Source organism: Gymnoscopelus microlampas (genome assembly GCF_963454915.1).
Source record: "Gymnoscopelus microlampas genome assembly, chromosome: 8".
In the NCBI taxonomy this organism is placed as follows: domain Eukaryota; kingdom Metazoa; phylum Chordata; class Actinopteri; order Myctophiformes; family Myctophidae; genus Gymnoscopelus; species Gymnoscopelus microlampas.
The window spans coordinates 20,878,395-20,899,530 of record NC_139945.1 but is presented as its reverse complement, the minus strand read 5'-3'; the positions used below and the strand labels follow the sequence as shown (position 1 = coordinate 20,899,530).

General features: G+C 41.4%; 1 protein-coding gene across 4 annotated transcripts in view; it reads left to right on the top strand.

The window, feature by feature from the left end:
• prx (periaxin) overlaps nucleotides 1-20,347 on the top strand; it is a 37,992-nt gene extending 17,645 nt beyond the window's left edge. For 2 of the 4 annotated variants that reach the window (XM_084064211.1, XM_084064212.1), the window contains exons 5-9: nucleotides 666-816; nucleotides 1,978-2,171; nucleotides 3,438-3,682; nucleotides 4,046-17,715; nucleotides 18,185-20,347. In XM_084064211.1, coding sequence (XP_083920337.1) covers nucleotides 666-816; nucleotides 1,978-2,171; nucleotides 3,438-3,682; nucleotides 4,046-17,715; nucleotides 18,185-18,471 — 14,547 coding nt within the window. In that variant the 3' untranslated portion in view covers nucleotides 18,472-20,347. Of the gene's footprint in view, nucleotides 1-665; nucleotides 817-1,977; nucleotides 2,172-3,437; nucleotides 3,683-4,045; nucleotides 17,716-18,009 lie in introns of all 4 variants that reach the window. The other 2 variants (XM_084064214.1, XM_084064213.1) reach the window with 2 other exon arrangements.
• Nucleotides 20,348-21,136: the final 789 nt, after the last annotated feature.

The following is a 21,136-nucleotide window of genomic DNA, read 5'->3' as shown; positions in this document are numbered from 1 at the left end:
AAAAGTTTATATTTGAGAACATTTAACGTATAAGCAAGAAACATATCATCTTACAATAAATGCAAATGGCAGGTGTGGGGAATTCGACAGGTGTGTGAAATTGGCCAAATCAAGCATATAGGCTGGGGTTGCCATGGCAATCAATTGGCTCATTTGGGACACAGCCAGAGCCTTTTCTGGCGGTTCTGGACAACCACCTATCCGGCCGACTCGACACCGGGCACTGCACTCCCTCGGGTCGTCTGTGACGTGTGTGGCGAATTTGAAGTCGGGCGGTTGAACGGTTCTCGATATATACGTGGATTACAGTCATACATACATACAGTACATGCAGAGATTCATTTATTGTAAGATATCTGTGCCTCTGTGTCTAATGTGGGGCTATGTGTATGTGTACTGTGTGTGTGTGTGTGTGTGTGTGTGTGTGTGTGTGTGTGTGTGTGTGTGTGTGTGTGTGTGTGTGTGTGTGTGTGTGTGTGTGTGTGTGTGTGTGTGTGTGTGTGTGTGTGTGTGTGTGTGTGTGTGTGTGCGCGCCTGTGTGTCTAATGTGGGGCTATGTGTATGTGTACTGTGTGTGTGTGTGTGTGTGTGTGTGTGTGTGTGTGTGTGTGTGTGTGTGTGTGTGTGTGTGTGCGTGTGCGTGTGTGTGCGTGTGTGTGTGGCAGGTGGAGGAAGAGCCTGTAGAGATTGTGGTGGAGACTGAGGCGGGGGCTGGAGCCAGTGGATACAGTGTCACCGGAGGAGGAGAGAAAGGAATCTTTGTAAAGGATGTTCTCAAAGACTCTCCCGCTGCCAAGCATCTCAGCCTGCAGCAAGGTAAAGGTCACATTTATTTACAGTTGTGTTTAGCGAAACGTTTAAATGCAAACTGCTTCTGGGAATTCACACATTCTCCTCTGTGGAGCTTTTTTGAAAGAAGAAGTCCACAAAGAGCAACTTCTTGTATGCGCAACATTTTTTAACTGCTGTAGCATACAGCTACAAAATACGCACAAATGCCGTCTCCAAACATATAATTATGTCACAGAGCACTGAAGCCTCATTGCCTTGTGCATCGTCCTCCGTGGAGCGTCAGTATGTATGTTGCGATAATGAATGCTTGCTTGATTATTTATTTATTTATTTATTCATGTATTTATTCATTCATTCATTCATTCATTCATTCATTCATTCATTCATTCATTCATTCATTCATTCATTCATTCATTCACTTACTTACTTACTTACTTACTTACTTACTTACTTACTTACTTACTTACTTACTTACTTATTTATTTATGTATTGGGCAGAACCCTCTTTTATGTTGTGTAAATGAACGCACTACTTGATCATACTTAAAGGTAGGGTGATATTCTTTGGTTAAAACAAAAAGTATTTTGTTAAAAGGTTAAAGCACTATATTCTGATAGTAATCATTGCTATAGAGTGATTGTTCAGTAACAGGAGTCTCCCCGTCTCTCCAGCTCTTTAATTAACAGAAAATACATTTTCCGGTAGGTGTCAAAATCTCAGCCAATCAGGAGAAAGTACCCATTTTTAAGCTTCATTTTTATAGTGTTCCAGTTCCAATTTTGCCTGCTCATTTCTTAGTGTCATCACTTCCAATTTCACTTGTTTAATCTATATCCTGATTGAGTTCTCTATCCAGATTAGATAAAATTGGAAATGAAACTGAAACTGAAACTAAAATGCATTTTCTGTTTAATAAAGAGGTGGAGAGACAAGGAGACTCCTTTTACTGAACAAACACTCTATAGCAATGAGTACTATCAGAATATAGAGCTATTTAACACTTATTTTAACCAAAGAAAATCACTTACCCTACCTTTAAAGTGTCAAAAGTCTGCCTTGTTTCGCGCTTGTAGATCTGCTACTTTTGCTACTTTTTAATTTGAATCCTGAAAAGTAACAGTTTCTGACAGGTTTTTTGGGATGTTTCCACCCAACAGAGACGCTATATAATATTGTCCTTGCAGGTGACCAGTTGCTGAGTGCCAGAGTCTACTTTGACAATGTGAGGTATGAAGATGCTCTTAAGATCCTGCAGTGTGCAGAGCCATACAAAGTCAGCTTCCTGGTGAAAAGGACCATCCCTATTGGTGAAGTTGCAGTGAGGCCAAGAGTTCCAAGTGTCGAAGTCAAAGGACCCATGGCCAAAATGGCCAAAATGGTAGTCACACATTTATTTTCAGAACTTTGATATACAGTATATCTCTGTGGTCGGGCAGACACCAGCTATATCCAAAATATTAACTTTTCAGGGAATGAAAAAAGTTATAAAAAAACATTTAGAACAACACAATACTGCCCCATCAAAGTTGGTACGGTCGGTGACTTTATGCATTGTCAGTTACTTGTGTGTCTTATATCATCATCACTTTACCCAAATACAGCTCAAGTGGAGTTGGGACCATTAATGTGGACTGACTTCGTCATCCTAATCAATGATGGAAAAAACAACTATCTCCAAAGTTGGAGTTAGGTGGTTCGACCGAAAGTTTGAGTATCCACTGGAGTTTCACTGGGTCTTCTATTTTATTATTTTTAATTTATCGTTACCCATGGTAACTTCAAACTCCATTTTAAACATGTTAGATTCATCGGAAACACCCATCCTTGGTTCTGGTGACTGATATTCCTTCTAATACGTGGGGAGACCGTGTTTTTTCAATAGCTTTTTTCATTTATTTTTTTATTTTTTTGTTTTGGGAAAATGAAAAAAAAAATACAATACAATAAAGAAATCTAATTAAATAAATGAAAAAAGTAATCGAAAAAACACGGCCCCCTCACGTATTAGGAGGGCAGTATGAGTCACCAGAACAAAGGACGGGTGTTTTCGATGAATCTATCATGGTTAAAATGGAGTTTGAAGATACAATGGGTTTGTAAATCAAATATCTAAATATCAAGGACCTTAAAAACTGTCTGGGGGCTGACAAAATCCTGAGTAGATGACAAAATGACCCTAAAAAAATAAATATCCCTTTAAGTCAGCAGCTTTTTACTTTTCATTGGTTCAATATTTGTAAAACGCAAACACAGACGTAAAAGGTGTTCAATAGCACTGATTTATTTAAAAAAAAAAATAAGTTGAAAAATGGAGATAGCTGGTTCCTGCCTGACAACAACGTTATAGTATGTCATATTACTAGAGGCATTGAAACAACTATGGGTATTATCAAAAGCAATAGCAATATCATAACTCTTTGATCTATTACTATTTCTGTGAAATTTGAAATTGTAGTTGTCAATAACATGTCCAATGTACAAAGTACAGGTTTACTTTTCTCAAATGTCTATATGTCAAAATAAATGACAAATAAATCTATACATAAGGCTTAACAATGGCTCAGCGGGGGGACAATACTATAATTTTGGATGATAGTATGATTACTGACAGTCAATGTTCTTACTATCCCTAATCTACTTTCAGAGTGTCAAGAGCCCCAAGCCATTCAAGATCATGAAGAAGAGGGGTGGTCGTTTTGGTCTGAAGAGGCTGAAGGAGAAGAAAGGCAGAGAGGAGCTGGTGATAGAGGGAACTCCACCCATGCTGGAGCTCAGTGATGTGGATGTAGAGTTTTCACTCCCAAAGCTCAAACAGAGTAGTAGCTCCAAAGCTGAAGAAGAGGTGACTGGAGGAGCAGCGGTCTCAGTGAAGAAAAAGAGGAGGATCAGGTTAGTGTTCTTTGATTGTCTGTAATTCCTTCTTCAGATAAGTGAAGGGATGCACAGAAAGGTTTTCAGTGAGACTCAGTCGTTATTTTTGGACAGCCAAAGTCTTGAAATAATTAATAATCTCAAGTCAACATATTGGGCAACCTTTTGCATGCAGGTGCTTGAGAAATGTTACATTTTATTATAATTTCTTTGGAAAGCTGATGCAAGGTTTAGTGTTAAATCCCTCACGTAAATAACCTATTTCACCTTTGAATCGCAGCCATTGTGTTTACTGATTATATTGTAATCTAACTGTATATTTACTATCTCTCCACTTTTTCTCCCTCTGCTTGCTATACACTTTTACTCTTAATCTCCCAGGTTCCCCGGAATGAGAGCGAAGGGTTTTTCTGGAGCAGCAGCAGGGGGGAAAATGGATACAAGCAACCTAGAGGGCCAAGAGGATGTCAATCGACCTGGAGCAAAAGTCAAAGGAAAAGGACACAAGTTTGGAATCAGCTTTCCCAAATCCAAGCACACAAAATCGGACCCCTCCGTAACTAGTCGGTCTGTAGAGTTGAAACCGCCTGATGTGAAACTTCAGCCACCATCAGTGGAGTTCAGTTTGTCTGGAAATAAGGATGGTGATCTGGAGATGGAGAAAGGAGGAGCTAACTTCACAGCACCTGAAGTGGAATTTGCATGTCCTGAGGGAAAGGCAGACATCAAAATACCTACAATTGCTGTCAAAGGAGCAGTCACTGCCCCTAAGGTGAGTGGAGATGTGGATGTCGGCAAAGGAGATGGCAAGCTGAAAATGCCAAAGCTGAAACTACCTAAAATTAGACTGTCACGCCATTCTGATGAAATCGACGCCGATGCCAAGATGAAAACCGAGGGCTCTGGGAACATCGGTCTTAAAATGCCCCATATTGACGTATCGGCCCCAAAGATGGATGGAGACTTTTCCTTGCCTGGCTTGAAGGGTGGCGTGGAGGGAGACATCAAATACAATGACAGAATGAAAGGAGGGATGGAGATAGACCTCCCTAATCTTCAGGTTTCAGGCCCAAACGTTGAGGGGATAGAGGTCCCAGGAAAAGATGCATCCATTAAGATGCCATCTATGGATATCTCTTTACCACATGTAAAAGGAAAACTGGGGAACATCTCACTCCCAGAGTATGACGCTAATGCAAAGATGGGAATCAAAATGCCTGCCATTGACATATCTGCACCTGACGTGGATTTGGAACTAGATGCTGGACGGAGAGTTGCTGATGAGGTGGATGGGCCCTCCTTTAAAGGCCCCAACATCTCCATGCCAAAGTTTGACATCTCTTTACCGAAGATGGGAAAGCCTGGTTTAGAGATTGAATGTCCAGATGGTGATGGGAAAGGCAGCCTACCTTCTGTTGATATAGCATTGCCAACTATGGAAATACATGACGTGGATATGGGGCACTATGTTGGTGGAGATGGGAAGTTCAAGATGCCTGACTTTGACATATCTCTCCCATCAATTAAATCACCAGATAGAGACATAAATATTGAAGGACCTGAGGTCAAAGGAGGCTTTAAGTTGCCTAAAGTAGACTTGTCTCTTCCCACAACCAAAGCGGAAGGAGATATTGAAATTGAAGGAGGTAAAGGGGGAAACTTTAAGTTGCCATCATTTGACATCTCACTTCCAAAAATGAAGACCGGTGAGCCTGAAGTCAACATTGAAGGTCCTGGAGGCAAAGGAGGTAAATTCAAAATGCCCAAATTTGATGTTTCACTTCCAAAGATGAATCTGCCAGAAGGTGATGTCAAAATAGAAGGACCAGAGATTAAAGGAGAGGTGGAAATGCCAAGCATTGATATTTCACTTCCCAAAGGCAAAGCAGAGGGAGATATTGAGATTGAAGGCCATGGAGGTAAAGGAGGGAAATTCAATATGCCCTCAATTGACCTTTCTCTTCCTAAACTGAAAGGTAAGGCAGGAGAAATTGATATTGAAGGTCCTGAAGGAAAAGGGGGAAAATTCAAAATGCCCAAATTTGATGTTTCACTTCCAAAGATGAATCTGCCAGAAGGTGATGTCAAAGTCGAAGGTCCAGAGGTTAAAGGGAAAGTTGAAATGCCAAGCATTGATATCTCACTTCCTAAAGGAAAAGTTGAAGGTGATGTCCACCTTGAAGGTCCTGGAGGAAAAGGAGGGAAATTCAAAATGCCTGAATGTGATGTTTCATTTCCAAAGTTTAATCTTCCAGAAGGGGGTATCAATGTAGAAGGACCAGAAATGCCAAGCATTGATATTTCACTTCCCAAAGGCAAAGCAGAGGGAGATATTGACATTGAGGGCCATGGAGGAAAAGGAGGGAAATTCCATATGCCCTCAATTGACCTTTCTCTTCCTAAACTGAAAGGTAAGGGAGGAGAAATTGATATTGAAGGTCCTGAAGGAAAAGGGGGCAAATTCAAAATGCCCAAATTTGATGTTTCACTTCCAAAGATGAATCTGCCAGAAGGTGATGTCAAAGTCGAATGTCCAGAGATTAAAGGGAAAGTTGAAATGCCAAGCATTGATATCTCACTTCCTAAAGGAAAAGTTGAAGGTGATGTACACCTTGAAGGTCCTGGAGGAAAAGGAGGGAAATTCCATATGCCCTCAATTGACCTTTCTCTTCCTAAAATGAAAGGTAAAGGAGGAGAAATTGACATTGAAGGACCTGAATTGAAAGGTGGAGAGTTCAGCCTGCCATCCTTTGATATCAACCTTCCTAAAATAAAATCACCAGAGGGAGAAGTGAAGATTGAAGGCCCTGATGTAAAAGGAGGAAGGTTTCACATGCCATCTATGGACATTTCACTTCCCAAAGGAAAAGTTGAAGGTCCTGACACATCCCTGCCGAAAGGTAAAGCAGAGGGGGACATTGAAGTTGACGGACTGTCTGCTGGAGGAGCCAAATTGAAAATGCCCTCGCTGGACGTCTCACTACCTAAGATGGGGGCGTCAGGTGGGGGATTTGACATTGAGGGTCCTGCCATTAAAGGAGGGACATTTGACATTTCTCTTCCAAAAGGCAAAAACAAAGGTGAGGTTGATGTTGAAGGAAAAGGAGGCAAGTTTCAGATGCCCTCATTTGATATCTCTCTTCCTAAACTGAAATCACCTGAGGGGCATGTTGATGTGGAAGGGCCTGATATTGCAGGAGGCAAAATCAAGATGCCTAAATTTGATATTTCACTGCCTCAGGGGAAGACAGAGAGCAAATTCACCATGCCCTCAGTAGACATTTCTGCACCCAAAGTGCAGCCACCAGAGGGAGATGTAAAGGTTGAAGGCCCTGGAGTTAAAGGATATAAGATTGAACTGCCAACCATTGACTTGTCCCTTCCCAAAGGAAAAGCAGAAGGGGATGTCAATCTTGAGGGCCGTGGTGGGAAGGGAGCCAAGTTCAAGTTTCCAACTTTTGACATTTCCTTCCCAAAGAGGAAATCCAAAGAAGTCGATGTTCATGTTCAAGCCCCAGAGGTCAAAGGAGGGGCAAAGTTCAACATGCCATCACTTGATATCGCTCTTCCAACTATAAAATCCCCAGGTGCTGAAGTACAGATACAAGGTCCCGAAGCAAAAGGAGGGGAAATGCAAATGCCCTCTTTGGATGTGTCACTACCAAGCATCAAAACAAAGACAGGTGATGTCAATATTGAAAGCCCTGAATTGGAAGGCGAGTTTGGGATTCCATCAATTGACGTCTCACTTCCTAAAGGAAAGATTGAGGGAGATGTCAATATTGGGGGAGGAGACATGAAGGGGGGTAGATTTGCCATGCCCTCTTTAGATATTTCTCCACCCAAGGTAAAGTCACCTGAAGCAGACTTAAGCCTAGGGGGACGTGACATCAAAGGAAAGAAAATCCACATGCCTACAATTGATCTTTCTCTGCCTAAAGGGAAAGTAGAAGGCAAAATAGACACTGAAGGACCTTCTGGAAAAGGTGGCATTTCTGTCCCAAAAGGAAAATTGGAGGGAGACGTGGAAACCAAGGGAAAAGGAGGAAGGTTCCATTTACCCTCATTTAACATATCTCTGCCTAAAATGAAACTGAAGGGAAGTGACGTCAACATTGAAGCACCTGATGTTAAAGGAGGGGGCATCAAAATGCCAAAAATAGACATCACACCTCCTAAGGGTAAGGTAGAGGGTGACCTCAGTGTTGAAGGGGAGGGAAAGGCAGGTCAATTCAACATGCCCTCTGCAAATATAACTCTCCCTAAAGTAAAACTACCTGAAAGAGATGTAAAGATTCAGGGACCTGAAGTTAAAGGTGGGACATTTCAAATGCCAAAACTCGACATGTCATTTCCAAAAGGTAAAGCAGATGGAGATATTGATATTGAAGTACATTCAGGAAAAGGTGGGAAATTTGAAATGCCTACTATTGATTTATCGCTTCCTAAAGGCAAAAGCAAGGGTGAAGCCAGCATTGAGGGGCCTAATATAAAAGGAGGGAAATTCCACATGCCATCTATTGACATGTCTCTCCCAAAAGGAAAGGTTGAAGGTGATGTCCACCTTGAAGGTCCTGGCGGAAAAGGAGGTAAATTCAAAATGCCCAAATTTGATATTTCACTTCCAACCATTAATATGCCAGAAGGAGATGCCAAATTTGAAGGCCCAGACATGAAAGGGAACGTTGAAATGCCAAGCATTGACATTTCACTTCCCAAAGGACAAGTTGAGGGTGATGTCCACCTTGAAGGTCCTGAAGGAAAAGGAGGTAAATTCAAAATGCCCAAATTTGATGTTTCACTTCCCAAGTTTAATCTTCCAGAAGGGGGTGTCAAAGTAGAAGGACCGGAAATGCCAAGCATTGATATTTCACTTCCCAAAGGCAAAGCAGAGGGAGATATTGAAATTGAAGGACATGGAGGCAAAGGAGGGAAATTCCATATGCCCGCAATTGACCTTTCCCTTCCCAAAATGAAAGGTAAGGGCGGAGAAATTGATATTGAAGGACCTGAATTGAAAGGTGGAAAGTTCATCATGCCATCTATTGACTTTTCACTTCCCAAAGCAAAGGTTGAAGGTGATGTGAATATTGAAGGTCCTGAAGGAAAAGGAGGTAAATTCAAAATGCCCAAATTTGATGTTTCACTTCCTAAAATGAATCTGCCAGAAGGGGGTGTCAAAGTAAAAGGACCAGAAATGCCAAGCATTGATATTTCACTTCCCCAAGGAAAAGCAGAGGGAGATATTGAGATTGAAGGACATGGAGGAAAAGGAGGGAAATTCCATATGCCCTCAATTGACCTTTCTCTTCCTAAAATGAAGGGTAAAGGCGGAGAAATTGATATTGAAGGACCTGAATTGAAAGGAGGAAAGTTCAACTTGCCATCATTTGACATTTCACTTCCCCGAGGCAAAGCAGAGGGAGATATTGAGCTGGAAGGTCATGGAGGAAAAGGAGGGAAATTCCACATGCCTTCAATTGACCTTTCCCTTCCTAAAATGAAAGGTAAAGGAGGAGAAATTGACATTGAAGGACCTGAACTGAAAGGTGGAAAGTTCAACTTGCCATCATTTGACATTTCACTTCCCAAAGGAAAAGTTGAAGGTGATGTTCACCTTGAAGGTCCTGAAGGAAAAGGAAGTAAATTCAAAATGCCAAAATTTGATGTTTCACTTCCCAAGTTTAATCTTCCAGAAGGGGCTGTCAAAGTAGAAGGACCTGAAATGCCAAGCATTGACATTTCACTTCCCCAAGGCAAAGCAGAGGGAGATATTGACATTGAAGGACATGGAGGCAAAGGAGGGAAATTCCATATGCCCTCAATTGACCTTTCTCTTCCTAAAATGAAGGGTAAAGGCGGAGAAATTGATATTGAAGGACCTGAATTGAAAGGTGGAAAGTTCAACTTGCCATCATTTGACATTTCACTTCCCCGAGGCAAAGCAGAGGGAGATATTGAGCTGGAAGGTCATGGAGGCAAAGGAGGGATATTCCACATGCCCTCAATTGACCTTTCTCTTCCTAAAATGAAAGGTAAGGGAGGAGAAATTGACATTGAAGGACCTGAATTGAAAGGTGGAAAGTTCAACTTGCCATCATTTGACGTTTCACTTCCCAAAGGAAAAGTTGAAGGTGATGTGAATATTGAAGGTCCTGAAGGAAAAGGAGGAAAATTCAAAATGCCCAAATTTGATGTTTCACTTCCAAAGTTTAATCTTCCAGAAGGGGCTGTCAATGTAGAAGGACCAGAAATGCCGAATATTGATATTTCACTTCCCCAAGGCAAAGCAGAGGGAGATATTGAGATTGAAGGTCATGGAGGAAAAGGAGGGAAATTCCACATGCCTTCAATTGACCTTTCCCTTCCTAAAATGAAAGGTAAGGGAGGAGAAATTGACATTGAAGGACCTGAACTGAAAGGTGGAAAGTTCAACTTGCCATCATTTGACATTTCACTTCCCAAAGGAAAAGTTGAAGGTGATGTTCACCTTGAAGGTCCTGAAGGAAAAGGAAGTAAATTCAAAATGCCAAAATTTGATGTTTCACTGCCCAAGTTTAATCTTCCAGAAGGGGCTGTCAAAGCAGAAGGACCTGAAATGCCAAGCATTGACATTTCACTTCCCCAAGGCAAAGCAGAGGGAGATATTGACATTGAAGGACATGGAGGCAAAGGAGGGAAATTCCACATGCCCTCAATTGACCTTTCTCTTCCTAAAATGAAAGGTAAGGGAGGAGAAATTGACATTGAAGGACCTGAATTGAAAGGTGGAAAGTTCAACTTGCCATCATTTGACATTTCACTTCCAAAAGGAAAAGTTGAGGGTGATGTCCACCTTGAAGGTCCTGAAGGAAAAGGAAGTAAATTCAAAATGCCCAAATTTGATGTTTCACTTCCTAAAATGAATCTGCCAGAAGGGGGTGTCAAAGTAAAAGGACCAGAAATGCCAAACATTGATATTTCACTTCCCAAAGGCAAAGCAGAGGGAGATATTGAGATTGAAGGTCATGGAGGCAAAGGAGGGAAATTCCACATGCCCTCAATTGACCTTTCCCTTCCTAAAATGAAAGGTAAGGGCGGAGAAATTGATATTGAAGGACCTGAATTGAAAGGTGGAAAGTTCAACATGCCATCACTTGACATTAATCTTCCTAAAATACAATCACCAGAGGGAGAAATGAAGATCGAAGGCCCTGATGTAAAAGGAGGAAAGTTTCACATGCCATCCATTGACTTTTCACTCCCCAAAGGGAAGGTTGAAGGTGATGTGAATATTGAAAGTCCTGAAGGAAAAGGAGGAAAATTCAAAATGCCCAAATTTGATGTTTCACTTCCTAAAATTAATCTGCCAGAAGGGGGTGTCAAAGTAAAAGGACCAGAAATGCCAAGCATTGATATTTCACTTCCCCAAGGCAAAGCAGAGGGAGATATTGAGATTGAAGGTCATGGAGGCAAAGGAGGGAAATTCCACATGCCCTCAATTGACCTTTCTCTTCCTAAAATGAAAGGTAAGGGAGGAGAAATTGACATTGAAGGACCTGAACTGAAAGGTGGAAAGTTCAACTTGCCATCATTTGACATTTCACTTCCCAAAGGAAAAGTTGAAGGTGATGTCCACCTTGAAGGTCCTGAAGGAAAAGGAGGTAAATTCAAAATGCCCAAATTTGATGTTTCACTTCCCAAGTTTAATCTTCCAGAAGGGGCTGTCAAAGTAGAAGGACCTGAAATGCCAAACATTGATATTTCACTTCCCAAAGGCAAAGTAGAGGGAGATATTAACATTGAAGGACATGGAGGCAAAGGAGGGAAATTCCATATGCCCTCAATTGACCTTTCCTTTCCTAAAATGAAAGGTAAAGGCGGAGAAATTGATATTGAAGGACCTGCATTGAAAGGTGGAAAGTTCAACATGCCATCACTTGACATCAATCTTCCAAAAATAAAATCACCAGAGGGAGAAATGACGATCGAAGGCCCTGATGTAAAAGGAGGAAAGTTCCACATGCCCAAATTTGATGTTTCACTTCCTAAAATTAATCTGCCAGAAGGGGGTGTCAAAGTAAAAGGACCAGAAATGCCAAACATTGATATTTCACTTCCCAAAGACAAAGCAGAGGGAGATATTGAGCTTGAAGGTCATGGAGGCAAAGGAGGGAAATTCCACATGCCCTCAATTGACCTTTCTCTTCCTAAAATGAAAGGTAAGGGAGGAGAAATTGACATTGAAGGACCTGAATTGAAAGGCGGAAAGTTCAACTTGCCATCATTTGACATTTCACTTCCCAAAGGAAAAGTTGATGGTGATGTCCACCTTGAAGGTCCTGAAGGAAAAGGAAGTAAATTCAAAATGCCCAAATTTGATGTTTCACTTCCTAAAATTAATCTGCCAGAAGGGGGTGTCAAAGTAAAAGGACCAGAAATGCCAAGCATTGATATTTCACTTCCCCAAGGCAAAGCAGAGGGAGATATTGAGATTGAAGGTCATGGAGGCAAAGGAGGGAAATTCCACATGCCCTCAATTGACCTTTCCCTTCCTAAAATGAAAGGTAAGGGCGGAGGAATTGATATTGAAGGACCTGAACTGAAAGGTGGAAAGTTCAACTTGCCATCATTTGACGTTTCACTTCCCAAAGGAAAAGTTGAAGGTGATGTCCACCTTGAAGGTCCTGAAGGAAAAGGAAGTAAATTCAAAATGCCCAAATTTGATGTTTCACTTCCTAAAATGAATCTGCCAGAAGGGGGTGTCAAAGTAAAAGGACCAGAAATGCCAAGCATTGATATTTCACTTCCCCAAGGCAAAATAGAGGGAGATATTGAGATTGAAGGTCATGGAGGCAAAGGAGGGAAATTCCACATGCCCTCAATTGACCTTTCCCTTCCTAAAATGAAAGGTAAGGGCGGAGGAATTGATATTGAAGGACCTGAACTGAAAGGTGGAAAGTTCAACTTGCCATCATTTGACGTTTCACTTCCCAAAGGAAAAGTTGAAGGTGATGTCCACCTTGAAGGTCCTGAAGGAAAAGGAAGTAAATTCAAAATGCCCAAATTTGATGTTTCACTTCCCAAGTTTAATCTTCCAGAAGGGGGTGTCAAAGTAGAAGGACCTGAAATGCCAAGCATTGATATTTCACTTCCCAAAGGCAAAGCAGAGGGAGATATTGAGATTGAAGGTCAGGGAGGCAAAGGAGGGAAATTCCACATGCCCTCAATTGACCTTTCCCTTCCTAAAATGAAAGGTAAGGGAGGAGAAATTGACATTGAAGGACCTGAATTGAAAGGCGGAAAGTTCAACATGCCATCATTTGATATCAGTCTCCCTAGAATTAAATCACCAGAAGGAGAAATGAAAATTGAAGGCCCTGATGTTGACATTTCACTTCCCAAAGGAAAGGTAGAGGGGGATGTCAATGTTGAGGCAGGTGGAAGCAAAGGGGGAAAGTTCAATATGCCTATGATTGATGTATCACTTCCTAAAGTGAAAACTAAAGGTGTCGATTTAGACATTGAAGGTCCTGAAATCAGCACATCTGGTAAAAAGGGGGGCGGCCTCCATATGCCAACTCTTGATATTAATGTCCCAAAATTTGACCTTGGACTCAGCCTCCCATCTGGACAGAAAGACAAAAAACTCAAAGTGGACACCAGTGGTCCTGGAATGCCTTCCTTGCCAATGGTTAGCGCAAAAGGTAAAGGTGATATAGGAGCAGACCTAAGCCTCAAAGGCGATTTAAAACCATCCAGGGTGACAGGTAACCTAGAAGGAACAGGTGGATCAATCAAGCTTCCCACTGTCAAGCTACCAACAGTTGACATCTCTGCCCCCAAAGTCGACTTTGGTCTGACTAAACCTAAAGGGGACGACGTAGAATTGGAACTGCTGAAAGCAGAGGGAGGGAGGCCATCCTCGGGAGGAAGCTTTGACTTGCCGAATGTCTCCCTAAAAATGCCAAAGTTCTCTCTGCCCAAATTTGGTGGCAGAGCCAAGAGTGGTGATTGGGAAGGACATGGCCCCAAGGGCAATATGTCTCTCAGCCCACCGAACGTAGAAGGTGAGATCAGAGCACCGTCAGTAGAGTTTGATGGAGATGGGAAAGTTAAAGTCAAGGTTAAAAAGCCTAGAATCAAAATGCCCTCATTTGGAATTTCAAAAAAGGATACCGATATGTCTGTTTCCTGTCCCGAGGTGGATGTCAAGGTGAAGAAAGGGAAAATTGACATGCCTAAGCCAGAAATTAGTATAGAGGGTCCTGAAGAGGAATCTAAACTCAAACTGAAGTTACCCAAGTTTAAAGTTTCACCGTCAAAAGGCAAACTACCAGAGGGAGAGGTAGTTGCTGCACTAGAGGGAGACATGGGGGGTAAAGGTGGCTTTCATGCACCAGATGTCACGATCAAACTACCAAAGTTTTCCATGCCTGGGTTTGGATCTAAAGACAAGGACTTAGGCAGGCCAACTGGTGACATTGATGCTAAGGCCAAGGTCAAGATGCCCTCTGTCGAACTGTCACTGCAATCCGCTAAGACAGCAGAAACAGAAATTCTTCTTCCCAAAGCTGAGGTGGATGTCTCTGAAGCTGATATCAGAGGTTATGAGGGAAATCTCAAAATCCCCAGAATTCCTACTATTGATGTCTCTGTGCCCAAAATAGAATTGGATGTGTCCCTCCCTAAAGTTAAGCATGATGGAAAGACAGAGGGAGAAGGGAGCAAATTCAAGATCCCAAACATAAAAATGCCTGATATTGACATGTCACTTCCTAAAATAAAAACTGGTGGTAAAATTGGAGTTGATGCAGAAGGAGGAAAGTTCAAGATGCCTCACATGAACATGCCTGATGTTGATATTTCTCTTCCAAAAGGAAAGTCTGGAAAGATTGATGGACCAGAAGTGGAACTGAAAGGAGATGCAGCGAAATTCAAGATGCCACAAATTGCAATGCCATCAGTAGATTTTTCCTTTCCCAAAGGGAAATCTGGAGACATAAATATACCAGATGTTGAAATAGAGGGAGAGGAACATGGCAAGTTTAAGATGCCTCATGTAAAAATGCCCAATGTTGATATATCTCTCCCTAAAGTAAAAATGGGAAAGATTGACACACCAGATGTAGATGCTGAGGGAGGCAAATTCAAAATGCCTGGTATTAAAATGCCTAAAGTCAATATTTCGCTCCCCAAAGGAAGTCCTGGTAAGATCGAAGGCCCAGACGTTGAAATAGAGGGAGATGGAGGAGGGAAATTGAAAATGCCTCATATGAAAATGCCTGAAATTGATATTGCATTGCCAAAAGGAAAAATAGATGGTCCAGAGGTTGAAATTAAGGGGGAGGCAGGGAAGTTTCACATGCCTCATGTGAAAATACCTAATGTTGACATATCGCTTCCTAAAGGAAAGATAGAAGGACCAGATATGAAGATCAGAGGAGAAGGTGGGGGATTCAATGTGCCACAAATTAAAATGCCCAGTGTGGACATATCTCTACCTAAAGGAAAAGGTGGGAAGATTGGTGGATTTGATTTAGAAACAGAGGGAGTTGAGGGAGGGAGGTTTGAGGCACCTCGTGTCAAAATGCCAAATGTTGACATATCGCTGCCAAAAGCAAAAACTGGAAAGATTGATGCACCAGATGTGGATGTAGATATTGAGGGAGAAGGAGGAAGATTCAAAATGCCTGGCATCAAAATGCCAAAAGTCAATATAGCACTGCCCAAAGGAAAGTCTGGCAAGATTGAATGTCCAGAAGTTGAAATTGAGGGACAGGCAGGGGGCAAGTATAAGATGCCCCATATGAGAATGCCTGATATGGATATTTCTCTCCCAAAAGGAAAAACTGAAGGTGCTGATGTTGACATTGAAATGCCTCATTTAAAAATGCCACACATTGACATCTCTCTACCCAAAACAAAGCCCGGAAAAATTGAGACCCCAGACATGGATGTAGAATTCACCGGAAAGGGAGGAGAATTTAAATTGCCTAATGTGAAAATTCCAAATGTTGACATTTCACTACCTAAAGGACAGGCTGAAGTTGGAGGGCCAGATACAGAACTAAAAGCAGGAGGAAAATTCAAAATGCCACACATGACGCTGCCCTCTGTAAATATTTCACTACCAAAGGGAAAGTCTGCAAAGATCGAAGGTCCAGAAATTGGAGGACACGGAGGGAAATTTAAAACACCTCATATGAAAATGCCTGAAGTGGATATGTCTCTGACCAGAGAAAATATTGAAGGACCAGAGGTTGAAATGGAAGGAGGAAAATTAAAGATGCCACACGTTAAGATGCCTAATGTCAGTATATCATTACCTACCAGGAAATCTAGAGACATTGAAGGTCCAGAGCTAGACATAAACCTGGAGGGAGGAAAAGTCAAAGGGCCAGATATCAAACTTCCTCATGTAGATATAGCAATGCCAAAGGGCAAATCAGGCACAGCTGAAATTAAACTACCCAGTGCTGAGGGGATGGGGAACATCAAAGAGGCAAAGCTCACATCACCAGACCTTGATTTGAGTATTGCAAACCCTGAAATAGAAACAGAAGCTCATGAGAAAGCTGGTCTCCATGTTGAGGGAGATCACAAGGGTTTGAAACTTAGGATGCCAACAATAGACATTGAAGGTCCAATAGGAGACCTGGAGCTCGATTTGGGCCTTCACAAAGGAGAAGGAAAGAAGAACAGGAAGAAAATTGAATTACCTGATTTAGATCTCAATGCATCAGGAAAAGTAAAAGGAAATAAATTCAAGATTGGAATGCCAAAAATGAAAGGCAGTGGAGACACAACAGTAGAAGTTAAAAAGCCTGGAAAGGAGAAAGACAATGAAGGGGTGAGCAGTCGGTTCAAAATCAAAAAGGGCAAACTTGGCAAGGGCAAGGTTGAGCTGCCGGAAGTTGAACTTAGCAGCCCTAATGTCTGCCTCCCTGATGTGGAATTCTCAGGTCAAGGACAGACAAATGACAGACTGAAAATCAAACAAAGCTCAGGTTCTGAATCCACAGTGGCAGAAAGAGACCACAGCCTGTCAAAACCTAGCCTGGAAATCAAAGCCCCCAAAATACCTGATATAGAGTTTGACATCAGCGCATCACGTGAAGAAGATAATGATGTTACGGGAAAGGGACAGAAAATCAAAATTCCTAAATTTGGTGTCCCATTGCCCGCCATCTCCTCTCCTGAAGGTAGACTGGACGTCTACGGGCCAGACATCCGCTACGAAGGCCCCAAAATGCCCAAAGTAAAGAAAGCTGTGTTTGTGCTGGCAAATCAACCTGAAACGGATGAGTATGCAGCATCTACAAGCCTCCCAGAGGAAGTAACCGCAGAAACTGAGACAGGAGATGTCAAAATAAAGATTCCCAAAATCAAAATGAAGCCGACATTTGGAAAGTCAAGCCCCAAAGATAAAGGAATCGCTGTGAAGACAGGTGAGGTGGAAGGTGAGGAGACGTCAAAGGGAGGGAACATTAAAATGCCCAAAGTCTCTTTCTCCACAAATACAGACTCTTTTGATGTTACTCTCAAAGGTGAAGGTTTGAGTTCAAGCCTCAGCAATGAGAAGGATGCAAGTTTCCACAATGGCTCCAAGGATGACAAAGGCAAGTTCAGTGGAAAAATCAAATTTCCCAAGGTGGAGTTGTCCTCTCCTTACACCAAGATGAGTAGCGGGGAAGAGGACTCGGAAATGACTGTTCAATTGATCAGTGATTCATCACCGGGAGCTGCGGAAGGAGACGGCAAAGGGCTAAAAGTCAAATCAGGCAAGATGTCCTTTCCTGGTATCAGTAAAAAGAAGGGAGGTAAAGGCAGAGGATGGGAAGAGGAGGAGGAGATGGAGGCCAATGTGAAAGTGGTGTCATCTCATGCCAGGACAGAAATGTTAGACCGGGACAGTTCTGAGTCTCCAGACCCATGGTCCGGAGACCACACCATGGAGATCACCCCAGGAAGGGCCCATACGTGGGATGAAGCAGAGGTTGAGAGTGGAGAGCAACAGTCTTCCCCCTGGTTTAAAGTGCCCAAGTTCACCCTGAAGCCGCACTCCACAGGTATGATTAAATCTGAATCAGAAGAATGAGAATTACATTACATTGAAGAAGGATACATAATTGTATACAGAGTCTAGTTCTTTACTTGATTAAGAAAACAGTAAGCCTTTTACATAGAAACATAACTTTGTGATATGACAAGTGTAAAGATTTTTGTTTACTATCTATGTATGTGTGAGTCAGACCAATCTAAAACAATTCCCCCTCCCCGGTGAAAATAAAATTCCTCCCTTTAACATGGGTTAAATCAATATTAATGTCACCTCTTCTGTGTTTTTTTCTCTACTACATTAGATTAAGTTTCCTTTCCCTCATTGCTGTTCTTCCTCTCTCCATCATTTTCCTTCTCACCTCCTGACTGTAACTCTGCCATCTTCTTCTGCCTTCCTCCTCCCCTCCTTTCTTCTCCTCCCTCGCATTCTTTCCTTCATCTCCCCTTGCCTCTCCTTTCCCATCCTTTCCTCTGCAGGATTTCTCCAGATAACCCCGGAGGGCTCTCCCCAGGCCAGGCGGAGGGGTGAGATAGCCGGTGAAGGTGAGGTCTCTGGAAGCTTCTGCCTGCACACCTCGGGGCTGGACTTCACAGCCCAGGAGGTGTCCGAGGAGCATTACGTCTCCTCCGCCCAGGAAAGCTCTGTCACCATGGTGACCAAGACCACTAGAACCACCCGGCACTTGGTTACCACAGAAACTCGTTCAGGTGAATCTACAACGACCACTACAATGACAACTCAGCAGCTGCCAGAGTATGAGTAGCCTGATGGCGTGGAACTAAAAAGTAGCAGAAGAAGAATGCTGTAGCCTAATAATAGTTGCTCAAAAGTCTTTTTTTGAATTTGCTTTGGTGAGGATGCGATGTTGTTGTAAGCTAAGCCTACACAACATAGCAAAATGTTTAAGGAATAGTTCTCTCTTTATTTTAAATACAATCTAGTGAGCTATGAAGCTGATGAAACCCCTCTTTTCGTCAGTTATTACTATGACAGAGTAATATATTTCCTGTGTTATTTTTCATTTTAAATGTGACCACTTTTTGTTACTGTTTTTCAAAGTTTTGTTTAGTCTATTAGATTTTGTTTGGATTTACTGTTTCACTCTGAATGTAAACATACCAATGTCCAATTGATTGCATATTTATTGTTGTTTATGTTTTGCTCAAAAAGTGTCAATGTGAGTTTTTCACTTGCCTATGCACCATCATGGATTTGAACATGATTTTGTGATTGGTGATTTGCAAAATGAAAAAAAGAAGGAAAACTTAAATTTTCAACCAAAACACACCAAAGTGTTATTTCTGTAAATATATCTATATAATTGCTATTTAAAGCAGCCTCCCTTAAATGAAACATGTAATTATTTTCATATTCAACAAGAGTAGGACATAAGAAATATATTTTACGATGTTATGTCCTATTCTTGAAGGAAAGTGTGAGCTTTCAATGACTATTTCTATTTTCTGCTTTACATTTATATTTTTGCCAAGTTTTGCAAAACTATGATTTACAGTGAGTAAGCAGGTATGGGGTAGGCGCCTTGCTCAATGGCAAGTCAACAGGACACATTGGATGTTGTGGAGATCAAACCTTACACCTTTTTACACAAATTAACTAAGTACCTAAAGATGCTGCTACAATGACAGATTGGGCCACGGTTGGCTAGCCTTGGCCTCACGTCTAAAGAAAAACTAAAAGTGAGTGCTACTGGGATCCAGTAGAATCCAGAGGTTGAAAGGTGTTCTTAAAGTAATGAGGGTTTCAGAATCTTACAAAACAAGAGAACAGAGGCATTCCCCAGTCTTAAAACAAATGGAACAGAAACCCGCCTACCAGTGGCATCGTCTGTAGGCAGGTTTGGTCATTTCAAACAACACTTCAAATTGTTTATTTATTACCAATGATGGCACTGGTAGGCAGGTTTCTGAACTACAGCCCTCCTCTGTGACACTGAGTATAAGTAAAAATGGTACCATATTATAATAAGCATTAGTGAGGACCAATTATATGAAGATAGGTTGAAAAGTGGTCCTTTAGTAACATGGCAACCCTTCTATTATTCTGTATCTGATGTTCCTATTAACAGCTGATGATTTTATAATAACTCATTATTTGTATTATTCTATTTAAAACATTCAAAGTGCCTCTGTCCTCTTTATTTTCTAAGAAAAAAACGTGTTGTCAAATAGCACAAAATGCTTTAAGGGGATGGTGCAACATGCAACACCTTTGAAGCATGGCTGAAATCTTTACCTCCACAAAGACATTTGATTTATTTTCTCCTTTTCTGTTTTGGTGAGGTTGATAGATACTGTAGTATGAAAATGTGTGCTAAGCTGTAGCCTGTGGAATAAGTCCTGACAATACACTCACAGTTAAACAAGCTACCAACTTCTCATTAACCATTTTTAGCACCAAGCCTTTTTTTTGCAGGTGAGATATACAGTATATAGGTAGCGAGTGGTGAGGAGAGAATAGACATCATGTCACTATAACACACTCAGTAGCATGTGTATAGAGCAATTTTGTTACATTTCTGGGTTCACTTTAAACAGTTTTTCAGAGCCAATTGTTCTGTCATTTCTGCATTGGAGAAAATGTTGGTTAAGATATCAATAAACATTACACTATCCATACAATTATTGCACTTTGCGCTGTTTTCATGTGTTGGATCATACTGCTTTCACTGGTCTTTTATAAGCCATATTTCAGAAACTGTGAAAATAGGAATCTACAAGCTCACAATGTGTCACATCATGACGTGCTGTGAGCTTGTAGATCTGCTCTTTTTTATATATTTTAAAAATTGGTAAAAAAAAAAAGAAGAAGGATTTTTGCATTATCACTTGGTCAATTAAAATAAAACCTGAGGAATACTTCCAATCTAGACTCAAATATCACAACGGTCAACAATTGGGAACTAGCTTTGAAAGCCTATGCTTTCTAAAAATAAAAAATATATTTTTTAAATGTATACAATATTATGTAGGCCCTGCTTTGTCTCTGTCTCAGTTGAGTGGTCCTTGGCCTGAAACACTTTGAAGACCTCTGTGTTAAAGACTATTTCGTTAGTATTGTGATAAACAGCGTCCTCTGCTGGACTGCAGCAGCACAACACAAACTACTACACTCAACTTACAGGAAAATGCATGAAATGTATTTGGAGGACTGCAATAAACCAAGTAAATGCTGGGCTGGCCTGAAAGATATTCCTGCATGATTTAGTGTTTAAAAATAAAAGTAGGCCTATGCATTAATTCTCAAATATGATATATCTTCACCATTCAAAGTCATCTGAACATGTACAACTTATAAGGCTATATACAACTAACGCAGGCCTACAAGAATGGCTATTACTTTGAGCATCAGTGTGAACAACTTAAAATATAGGCTAGACAATAACGAAATGCTAAACCAAATGGCAGATC